This window comes from Orycteropus afer, unplaced genomic scaffold (assembly GCF_000298275.1).
Source record: "Orycteropus afer afer isolate SDZICR_OR568_19922 unplaced genomic scaffold, OryAfe1.0 scaffold00020, whole genome shotgun sequence".
In the NCBI taxonomy this organism is placed as follows: Eukaryota; Metazoa; Chordata; class Mammalia; order Tubulidentata; family Orycteropodidae; genus Orycteropus; species Orycteropus afer.
Genome location: NW_006921607.1, coordinates 770,901 through 782,320, shown reverse-complemented (window position 1 = coordinate 782,320; position 11,420 = coordinate 770,901). Strand labels below are relative to the sequence as shown.

The 11,420-nt window shown below is 49.8% G+C and overlaps 1 protein-coding gene across 1 annotated transcript; it reads left to right on the top strand.

The window, feature by feature from the left end:
• The first annotated feature begins 646 nt into the window (after positions 1 to 646).
• Positions 647 to 10,246, top strand: MAVS (mitochondrial antiviral signaling protein). The gene is made up of 7 exons (XM_007934675.1): positions 647 to 763; positions 3,685 to 3,859; positions 5,106 to 5,269; positions 5,949 to 6,105; positions 8,456 to 8,753; positions 8,817 to 9,024; positions 9,791 to 10,246. The coding sequence occupies exons 1-7, from the start codon at positions 647 to 649 to the stop codon at positions 10,244 to 10,246; spliced, it is 1,575 nt and encodes a 524-aa protein (XP_007932866.1).
• Positions 10,247 to 11,420: the final 1,174 nt, after the last annotated feature.

Below are 11,420 nucleotides of genomic sequence, written 5' to 3'. Positions count from 1 at the left end.
GGGCCCAACTCATAGTGACCCCTCCTTGGGTTTCCGGGGTTTAGATTGCCTAAACTTCCTTCCAAGGAGTGGCTGGTGGGTTTGAACTGCCAGCCTTCTGGTTAGCAGTCAAGTGCTTTAGGCACTATGCTACCAGAGCTCCTAACCTCTAAAGTAGGATGATCTAATTATTATCATCTTGGGCCTCTTTTTTCCTCCCAGTATGCCCAAAAGCAGCAGTACTTCTGGGTGGAACTCTTGCTATCAGCCTGAGGTCTTGGTGCTGGGAGGGGAGCCAGTACACTCAGGTACAACAGCTAGGGGCCTCATGGAGATGTAGGTCTGGGATGATGGGGGCAGCCAGAGCCCACCTTAACACTGACCAACCAACTGTAAGGCAGAAATGGGCCCTGGGTCTTCTGGATCTGATTCTGTTTGGTTATCAATTAGTTTTTCAACAAATTCATTGAGGTCCCAGGGGTTAATAAAATAGGATATGGTCATTAAAGAAAAAATTAGAAATTTAAAAAAATTGAGGGAGAAAGAATTGCCTTTTGTCTCACCTTACCCCCAACCCTATTGCCATGTGTGACCTGTTTCCTTCCAGTCTTTTTTCTTCTCAGTCCATCTCCCTTTCACCCTCTCTCTCTTTAGGATCTAAGCAGTGATGACGCTTGCTGAGGACAACACCTATCTGTATATCCGCCACCATCACAGAAATTTTTGTCATATCGATGTTCTCGAGATTCTGCCTTACTTGTCCTGCCTCACACCAAGTGACCAGGTGAGCCGGAGAGAGAGGTGGTCATAGGTTGGGGGCACGGCTGTGGATGTCAGAGCTCAGCCCCATCCCCAAGCCAGGGCCAAGTCCTTCCTTTTCTTATCATTGTCTCTTCTTGCCTTTTGTCCTTGAACTTGTCCTGTTGCTTATTTATCACAAAATTAGTTTTCCTTAACTCTTAACACTGAGTGTGGTTCCAAATGACTTCACTGAGCTCCCTCTTGTGTTGTGTTTGTGTAGTGCTCAACAACATGGCTGCTGGCTTTCTGAGATGTCCTGCCTCTGGTCCCCTTTCCCACTTTTACCTGAAACTCCTACTTTCTTCATCTCTTTTGTCCTTGTCCTGCTCAGTTTTCATTCTCTTCTTCTTGTCCTGGGACTCTGCGGGTGGGGAACCCTAAGGAGCAGTTATGTTTGTTTTTTTTCCCCTTTTTGTTTTGAAATAATTTTAAATTTATAGAACAGTTGTAAGACCAGTGCAAAGAACTTATTTATTTCTCTTTTTATTTTTATTTTTAATTTTTATTGTGATTTGGGTGAAAGTTTACAGAGCAAATTCATTTTCTGTACAGCAGTTCATACACATTTTGTTTCATGACATTGACTGCAGTTCCCCACAGGGTAACAGCTCTCTTCCCACTGCTTCCCTGTAGTTACCTCTTCCCTGTGTCCTTCTCTCCTGTGCATTCCTGCCCGCCGAGCTATCTCCTTGTGCAAGTACTGCCCTTCTGTTCTCCCATGATAGATCATTCTAAGGAGTGTATCTACCTGATATAAATGTTCACCCTATATGCCTATCTGTTGTTTGGCTGGAAGCCACAGGAATGAGTTCAGTTCCAGACCTGAAAGATGAGTAGGGGCCATACTGTCAGGGATCTCACCAGGCTCTATGAGACCAGTAAACCTGATACTTTTGTGTGTGTGTGTGTGTGTGTGTGTGATTTTGAGTCTTGTTCCGTTTTATTCTGCCACTCTATCCAGCATCTCCTGCACTGATCCATTTCCAAGTGGTTGACAGTGGTAGCTGGGTACCATGCAAAGAATTTTTTTTTTGCCTTGAGCTGTTTAAGACTATGTTGCTGACAATATGCTCTATCACCTGTGCAAATGCTTTGCTATATATATTACCTACAAACAACATTCTCTTACATAAGTACAAAAAAGCCATCAGAGTCAGGGCATTGGCATCGATACTTTATTGCCATCCAACTTCCGACCCCATTCGGGTTTCACCAGCTGCCCCAATAATGTCCTTAAGCGGAAAGGATCCATTTCAGAATTGTGTCACATTTAGTTGTCTATGTAGTCTCCTTTAATCTGAACTAGTTCTTCAGTCTTTCCTTGACTCTCTGACCATCGTTGACATTTTTGAAGATTGATGGCCAGTTAGTTATTTTGTAAAACATTCTTAATCCCTGGGGCTCAGTTTTGAGAGTTCATAGGAGCCCACCTTCTGGCCCCTCAGAACTCTTGGTGACTCTTAGCCAAGTGGGCAGATCCCCCTCCACTTTTATCTGCTATTCTCACATCGAACCCTGTGCTTCCCAGTGGGTACCTGTTGGCTCTTTTGGGATCTTTTTCTCAGAAGCCCAGTTGCTTTTCTCTGCTTCCTCCCGTATAAGTGTATTAGTATGAAGATGTGCTGATGGGGTTTGGCCTCTCCCTCTTGTCACCTAGTCTTGTAGCTAATGTTTTCTATGGGATTTTGCTTCTGTTCTCTGGTTGCTCATCAGTTTTGATGTGGAAATTTGGGTGGATTTCAAAATGGAATTTAGGTTGATTTTTTTAAATACATTTTATTGAAATATAATTTATGTACTGTGAAATACACAAAACTAAAGTGATATAGGTCAATGCTTTTTTTTTTTTTTTTTTTTCTGGTGTTCTTTCCCCTTCCCTCCCACCTCTGGTAACCAACAAAGAAAGTTTCCTTCCATATGTAAACCTTTCCTTGACTTTTTACAATAATGAACTAATTCTATATTTGTCCTTCTGTGATTGACTTATTTCGCTCAGCATAATGTCCTGCAAGTTCATCCGTGTTATGTGGTATTTTGCAGATTCTACTTATTCTTTAGTGTTGCATAGTATTCCATTGTGTGTATGTACCATAGTTTGGCTATCCATACAGAATTTGGGTCAATTTTAAAAGCAGTGGCTGTCTTTCCAGAACCTTCCTAATCTTCTCATTCCCCTTGTTATTTATAGTTGGCCCCCTCTCTTTTGCCCCCTTGCATCTTATTTTTTCTATGCACCTTTTCCTCTGTGAATCCCAAACCTTCCTTTTCACCTTGGGGGACATATAAACTCAAGTCTTTTTGCATTTGATTAACTGATTAAAGGCCCCACCCCACTGCTGTAGGGCCTTTGCTGCCTTGCTTCTTCTAAGTCTCAGTTTCCTAATCACTAAAGTAGGGAAAGGAGCTCTGGTGGCACAAATGGTTAAGCAGTTAGCTGCTAACCGAAAGGTTGGAGATTTGAACCCAAACAGGGGCTCTGCAGGAGATTTGCTTCTGTAAAGATCACAACCAAGAAAACCCTATGGGGCAGTTCTTCTCTGTCACGTGGGGTCAACTCTGAGTTGAAAATGACTGAAACGTCACCTGACAACCACAAAAAACAAAGTAGGGATAATAATAGTATTAAACGAGATAACTTATGCAAGGCCCTTAACCTAGAACCTAGGACATTGTCAGCCTATTTCCTGTTTCTAGTAGCTTTATGATTGTTGTTGTACTTTTTCTCTTTTCTCCCTCACCTTATACTTGGGTTTGAACCCTGGCCTTGCCTTGGGCTTGACCCAGTTCTAGACGCTGCCCCTTTCTAATAGCTTTCTCTATACCTCCTCCTGCAGCTACCCCTGTGGAGTGGGAAAGACCTGGGACTACCTGTTTTGAGTATGGCGGTGGGGCTGTGTTTTCCAGGATCGGCTTCGGGCCTCCTACACACGCATAGGGAACCGTGACACTCTCTGGGACCTCTTCAATAGCCTTAGGCGGCGAAGCGGCTGGGTAGATTCCTTCATTGGGGCACTGAGGGCCTGTGAGCTGTCTGTTCTTGCTGAAGAAGTGGCCCGTGTCTACGAGAGCAACCTGCCCCGTAAGCTTCTTGCTCTAGCCCTTCTCCTGGCACCCCTGTCTATCCCTCCCCTAGCCTCCCTTCTCTTTTCCCTCACCCCTGCCTGTCTCTGTCACCTTACTTCCCATCACTCCTGGACAATGGACAAACCTAGGTGTGGATCCCAAATGAACCACTTACTAGCAGTGTCCCTTGGCCAAATCCCGTAACTTCCCTGAGGCTCAGTCTCTTGTTCTGTAAAATGGGCTATTGGCTGCCACAACCTCACAGGCTGCAGTAGATACTATGAGACCATGGCATGTTGAGTGCTCAGCTGGGGCTTGGTGCCTACAATGTGCCCTATAAATGGGGTCTCCTCTAACGTTTGCCTCCCACCCTTTCTCATTTCCTCCTGTCTCTTCTCCCCTGGTTGACCCTCCCTTTCTCTATTCATCTCACTTCTTTCTCTCCCTCACTGTCTTCTGTTTTTCCCTCATGGTTTCCTTCCTTCCTCTCCCTCCTTACACTTCCCCTAGTTTCCTCTAGATCCTTCTAGCTCTACCCTCCAGGTATGCCCCCTTATGCATTGACTTCCTCCCAATGCCAACTTCCTGTCCAGGTGCCCAGAGGGCACATGATGAGATGGGGTCTGAAGGGTGAGACTGGAAGGAAAGAAGTTATGCCTCAGGAACATTTAATCAAACCAGCCAGAGGCAGTCCCTCCCAGGTGACCCCTGTGAGACCCTGGTCAGATTGACAACTTTGAAACATCTCCATCTTTGCCTCCCTGTCTGGCTTCCTTCCTTCCTTTGTTCCCTTTCTTCCTCCCTTCCTCTCTTCTCCCTTCGTTTTTCTTCCCTCCCTTCTTTTCTCCCTTCCTTTCTTCTTCTTCATGGACAATGTCAGGGGCTGTAGTGGGGCGCTGAGGAGGCAGCATTCAAGGTGGGTTAGTTGGAGAAGGAGAATGCCTGAGGGGAGAAAAGGAGTGACTGACAGATGACCAGTCTGGGGGGTGATCAGAAGCCTGTGAGGCTCCTTGACTCCTACCCCGTCCTCCTGTGTCTTTCTGTCCTTCCCATTTCCTCTTTCTCTCCCACTCCTGCCCTCACTCCTCCCCCTCCCCCACTCCTCCCAGCTGTGTTTGTCACCTCACCCCACCTTAGCATTGCTTTTGAAGCTGTTGGGGGCCAGGGAGCCACAAACTTGGTGTTCCCTCTGAGAGCACTCCAGCCTCTCCCATTACTGGGCACACCCCTGATTTCTGTAATGCTGTATCTTTGTCCTCCAGGAACTCCAAATCACCCCTCAGCCCCAAAGGAGCCGTTGCCAGTCACTTCTGAGGTTCCAAGGCCTGCTGCAGCCCCCAGCGTCCCCCACAATGGCTACAGAGAGGATGAGCCAAGTTATCCTTTGCCTGTCCAGGACACTCAGCTGCCAGAGTCCCTGGGGGAGGTGCGTCCTCACCATCTGCCTTGAGTCACCTTGTTCTCTTATTCCTGTCTGCCCATTCCTGCATACCCGGCCTTCTAGAGCCCTCCCTCCCTCCACAAAATATGACTAATCTCTGCTGAGAAACTCCAGAGCTCCCCCCATAGAGCTGCCCAGCCCAGCTTCCAGGCCCTTGACCAGGACTTCACACTGTGGCAGCCCTCAACCCTCAACCAGATGCTGTGAGGCCAAACTTTTGCGATCTTTTCAAGGGTGCACATGAGATGCTGAGCTGAGTTGAGAGACCTGGGGACCAGATGAAGAGGGTGGGGGAAACAGGAGATGATGGGCAGGGGCGTGGATAGAGGGACTGATCTTACTGCCAGCAAAGTCAGATTTGGGGGAAGATAACTGATTGTTTTGGGATGTGATGAGTGGGCAGTGAGATGTCCAGGAAAATCCAAACTACAGACCTGAATCTCTGGAAAGGGGTCTGGGCAATGGCCACAGAGAGGGATGCTTTTCTGTAGGGCCAGACAGATGGACAGGGAATCCCCATGGATGGTGTGTGTGTTTTCTATGAAGCAAGTACAAGATCATCTAAGGCATGGGCAGAGGTCTGTAGGAGCTGGCCGGTGGGTATAAGACTCTGTTTGGGTTCCTGGGAGAAGTGGCTGCCTTAGTCACATATTCCCTCTTGCAGAGTTCAGAGCAAGCCCCACAGACACCCAGCTCAGGGGCTATCCCAAGGAGGCCAGCTGGGACCCTGGAGCCCTCCTCTGATACAGCGACCCTCAGCTCTGTAACTTCCAGCAGGCACCAGGAGCAGGACACAGAACTGGGCAGAACCCACAAAGCAGGTATGCATGCAGCCAGGAGGTAAAGGGCCTTTCTCACCTCTCCAGTGAGGCTGAGGATTAGAGTTTCCCCTCTGGCTTCCTTGGACAGGAGGGAAGGGTTGGAGTAAAGAGGATTCACCCCGGGGAGCAACCTGATTCCTCAGAAGCAGTATCAGCGTTGCCACGTAACAAACAACTCCAACATTTAGTTGCTTAAAATACTCATGATTCTATGGCTCAGGAGTGGCAACTGACTTGGCTGGGTTCCTTCTTGTGTCACTGGTCAGCTAGTGGCTATGTTCCTGGCTGCTGGCTGCAGCACCTCTCATCTTTCAGCAGTTACATCCATCTCCTGGCAGCTGGCAGAATTCTACGAGGGAGGGAGGGTTTCCTAAAGCATTTGCTCAAAACGGGACCCAGTGTCACACCTGTTCCATTCTGTGGGCCAAGGCAAGTTATAGGCCAGTGCAGATTCAAGAAGTAGAGGACAGACTCTAGCCCTAGGTGAGAGGACGGCCAGTCACTTGGCCAAGGATGCAGATCCAAGGAGGGGAGCAGAATTTGAGCCATTTCCTATCAAAGGGACCTGCCAAGACCTGGATGACAGTTGGGGGAGTATCAGCCAAGACCTGGAGGACAGTGGCAAGTGGAGTTCAGAGGTGGGCCAGTTGTGGGCAGAGGCTCTCTTACACACTGTCCCACCCCAAAGAGGTCTGCAGCTCCCAGCAAATCACTAAAACTTCTCAGTATGGTCTTCATCAGCCAGAGGCTTGGCACCATAGGCGTTAGACCTCGGTGGTCCCCCTCAGGAATATCCGGTCATCCATCCAACCTCCAGGCTAGTATCTCTCTATACCACTACTTCCCAAACTGTTCTATATGATACTGGTGACCAGTCAGCACTGAGTACACCTGGGACAGCCACAGGGCACATGAACAGTTAAAAGCTCAGAGAAGCTATCTTGGTGCCTTACACTTCTGTCTCCCAAAACTATTTTTTCCTTTTTTATTTGTTTAATTACTGTGATTTGGGTGAACATTTTTACAGAGCAAATTCATTTGCCATACAGCAGTTCATGTACATTTTGTTTCATGACATTGACTGCAATCCCCATGATGTAACAGCTCTCCTCCCACTTCCTACCTGTGGTTACCTTTTCCCTGTGTCCTTTCTTATGCATTCCTGCCCCCTTACTTATCTCCCTGTGCATATACCACCCTTCTGATCTCCCATGGTTGATTGTTCTAAGGAGTGTATCTACCTGGTATAAATGTTCACTTTATATGCCTGTCCATTGTCTGGCTGGAAGCCATGGAAGTGAGTTCAATTCCAGGCCTGAAGGGTGACTAGGGGCCATAGTCTCAAGAATTTCACCAGTCTCTATCAGACCAGTAAGCCTAGTCTTTTTTATGATTTTGAGTTACCCCGAAACTTTCCCACAAGGACCCATTTGTACTTTGCCATGTTGATTGCCATGACACATCTTTCAGGAAATGCTGCTGTGGACCAGGGAGGCAAAGGACACTTAGATTTTCGTATGTTCCTGGACACAGGCTCATGAGGATCTGTGATGTTAGGTTTGGGGGTCACATCAGAATCACTTCTGGCCTTTGTCAATCATAGGACCTGGCATGTGTGTTTTCTCATTTTATTTTATTAATTTTATTGTCATGTGTGTTTGCATAGAGTCCAGGGGGAATCCTGATGGGGCCATCTTTACAAACCATCACTACCTGCTACCTCCTGCTTCCCCCAGGGCAGGCCCTCCTCCCTGGGCTGGCTTTGTCCCTGCCTCTCTTTGTCCCCCCAGCCCTTGCAAACACTAGCAGCTAGCTGGGCCTCTGGTGCCCCTGTGACTGGTATGAACTGGTCTGCTTGAGCCTTCTGCTGCCCTCTGCCTGCTCCAGGATTGCTCCTGCTTCTCTTGGTGGGAGGAGGAAAGATGACAATGTGAGGAACCACCAGGATTCCATCAGGCTAAAGAGAAGATAGGAAAACAGACACAAGAGGGAAGGAAGAGATCTCGGCCAGACAAAAAAGGAGAGAGAATAATTAATAATGATCTCCACACTCCTAGGGACTCTAAGGGGGAGGGACCATCTCATTCTTGGGGAATGGCAGCTTCAGGTCTATAGGTCAAGGAGTAAGGGGAAGTAGAATCCAAGGATGTGCTTGCAGCCCTGGGAGCGGTGGCCAAAGGGGCTGTGGAGTCTCCCTCCATAGGCAGGAGACTGGAAGCCTGGATGTGGTCAGGGTGGTGGGACCTGGGCCAGAGAGACCTTTCTCCAGCCCTCTGATCCCAGAGTGACTATGAGTTTAAGGTAATGGTCCTGTGGGTTCGTATTTCTGCTTTTGTTTTGACACCTGCAGGCATGGTCTCCAGCCCCACATCACCCTGTGGGCCTGTGTCTCCGTCCGTCTCCTTCCAGCCCCTGGCCCGCTCCACCCCCAGAGCAAGCCGCTTGCCTGGACCTCCAGCGTCAGCTCCATCCACTGGCACCTCCTCCTTCACACCCACTGGCTTGCCTTCTGCAGGTGGTGCTGGTGACCAGGCTGAGGTTACCTTCTGCTCCAGTGAGACAGGGGTACCTACCAACTCTGTAACTACCAGCACAGCACTCACCAAAGTGCCTACCAACTCAGCACCCATCAGCACAGCACCCTCCAAGTTGCCCACAATGCCTGTAAATACAGTGCCCTCCAAAGTGCCTGCCAACTCAGCCTTTGTCAGCAAGTTGCCCACCAGTGTGAAGCCCCCTGGTACAATGCCCTCTAATGTGCATTCATCCAAATTGCCCACCAACTCAATGCGTGTTGGCACAGTGCCATCCAAAGTGTCCACTGGCTTGGGGTCTGACCACAGGATGCCCACTAGCATGGTTTCCAACAAGGTGCCCATCAACACAGTGTCCATCAGCAGGAACAGCAGTAGACCAGAGGTGAGTTCTTGTCCCCCCTAACAGTGACCCAGGCCCCTTTCCCCTAGGAAAGTTTGTCTTCCTGGCCTTTTCCTTAAACCCTTACCCAATGCCTGTTCTGTGTCCAGCTTGGGCTAGTATAGGACTTCTCTTTGAGGGTGAAGGGATAACTGAGAACCAACCTCATCTAGACCCTATTCCATGTTTTCCAGGAGTAATAATAGTCATTAGAATTCCTAAGTGTGGATGCCTCAAGGATCTGGCATGATGGGGCACCCCTACTTTCTGCTAACTCATTTAGAGCTCATAGCTCCCTGTTAGGCTTAACCCCATTCTGCAGATGAGGAAGTGAGGTTGCTTGAGAGCAGTGAATGCTGGATAGAGTGGGTGGTCTGCATGCCTTGATGCCTTGCTTTTCACCACCAGGATGTGTGGCCTACCTCTCTATGACTAGGGGCTAATGGACAACAGTCCAGGCCCAGCCCCACTGCTTCTATATGCCTGGAGGAACCAAATCTGTGGGGCTGTCAGACGAATGGCCAGGCCTCTGACCCTGCAGAATGTTGATGCAGGATGGGGCCACCCTACCAAGGCTACTGCAGGACCTTGGTCCCCTCCTACCCCATCTGTAACACCAGTGGGTTAGGTCCTCAAGAGCTAGTGACCCCAGGAGCATTAAGGACTGTGGCTTGGTTGTGATACATGCTCTGGCCTGAAAGCGGAGCTGCCCAACCTGTTTGTTTCTAGCCACGCCCAATCCCTTCCAGCACCTTCCTCTCTTTCCCAGGAGACCCCAGCAGCTACAGCACCTGTGAGCCCTGGAGGCAGCTCTCTCTGGCCAGACAGCACGTTGGCCTCAGGGCTGGAGCTGAGCAAGCCAGAGGAGCTGGTATCCCACGTGGTCAGCCAGCCGTTCTCAGGCATCTCTGAGGAGCTAGCCATCAGCCGCAGCGACTCCCTAGATGCAAGGCCCAGCAACATCCCAGAGGAAGACGAGTATGTGTCCAGCTCTGTGGGCTCTTTTGGGCTCCACGTGAGCAAAGACCCCAGTGTTAACCTCCTGGATGACAACCCTGGAGTGCTTGCTGCCCCACAGCCCCTGGTGCAAGAGGTGCTGGAGCAGGAGGAACCATGTCCATGTGTCTACACCTTCCCCTGGGCTCCGTGGTTTGGGGCGGCTACAGCTGGCGTACTCCTGGCCGTGCTGCTGGCAGTGCTATACCGGCAGCGCCTACTCAAGTGAAGGCCCTTAGGCCCTCCCCACCGTGCATCTGCTCCCTTCCCAGCAGCACACCAGCTCCTCTTCCAGAGGGGAAGTCTTTGGTCCTAGCTCTTTGCAGGGGAGCCCTTGGTCCTTTTCGCAGGGCTGGCAAGGGTGGGGTCTGAGGGAGAGGAAATGCCCTATGGGCAGGAGGCAGTGCTTCCATCCCAGCTGGTTCTCTATGTGGCCATCATCCTTGGTTTCTGGGCCTTGGACTGCCCCTTGCACTCCTGATCTGCCTATCCTGCAATCGGGCCTCACCCGTGTTCTCTGGAGGAGGTACCTTGTCCAGCCCTCATCCCTGTTTGTCGAAGCTCACCACGGGTCAGGAGATCTAGCACCACCTATCCTGCCCATGTTCCCAGTAGCTAGGAGTCTGGGGGCAGGCATGCAGGCCCCATGGAGGCCTGAGGCTATGTACTGGAGTGGGTGGGACAGTGAGAGTAGATCTCCAGTGACAGCTGCTCTGGGTCTCCTGTACCTCCCAGTCCTCACTAGGCCACCTGGGGAGGTTTCAGAGCTTCCTTGGAACCCAGCAGAGGCAGCTGTCAGGCCTGAGGACAGTCTCCATGAGTCTGTCTCTAGATGTCACTTCCATATCCCACCTCCTCACTCTTCCTCCTCTGTCCCTCCCTCCTGGTCTCCATTATTCTCTTCAGTGCCCTACTCAAGCTGGGAAGCGGGCAGAGATTTGGATTTCAGTTTTGCTGTTTCCTGGGCTGTGTGGCCCTAGTAGGTTATCTGACTTCTCTGGTATTGCTTCTCGATGTACGCAGTGAGTATCATGCCTCTTCCTTCACTGGGTTCTTCTGAGATTGAAGCATACATACACGGTTTGCTAAGTGCCCAGTCTGGAGGGAGTAGCCACCTGTCCCTGCCAGCCAGGTGGAGATGAAGGCACGCCATGCAGGGCGCACAGTGGATAAACATGGGCAACCTAGGCTTCTCTACCATTAGCTCCACCTCCTACTAGCTCTGTGATCTTGGATGAAATATTAATTTCTCTGAGCCTCAGTTTTCTCACCTGTAAATGGGTCAATAGTAGTGTGTGTATATATAAATATCATAGTGTTGTGAGGATTAAACGAGTTTGTCTGTGTAAAGCTTAGACTGGTGCCTGGCATTTGCTCGGGTTGGGTACATGGTGTTGTCACAT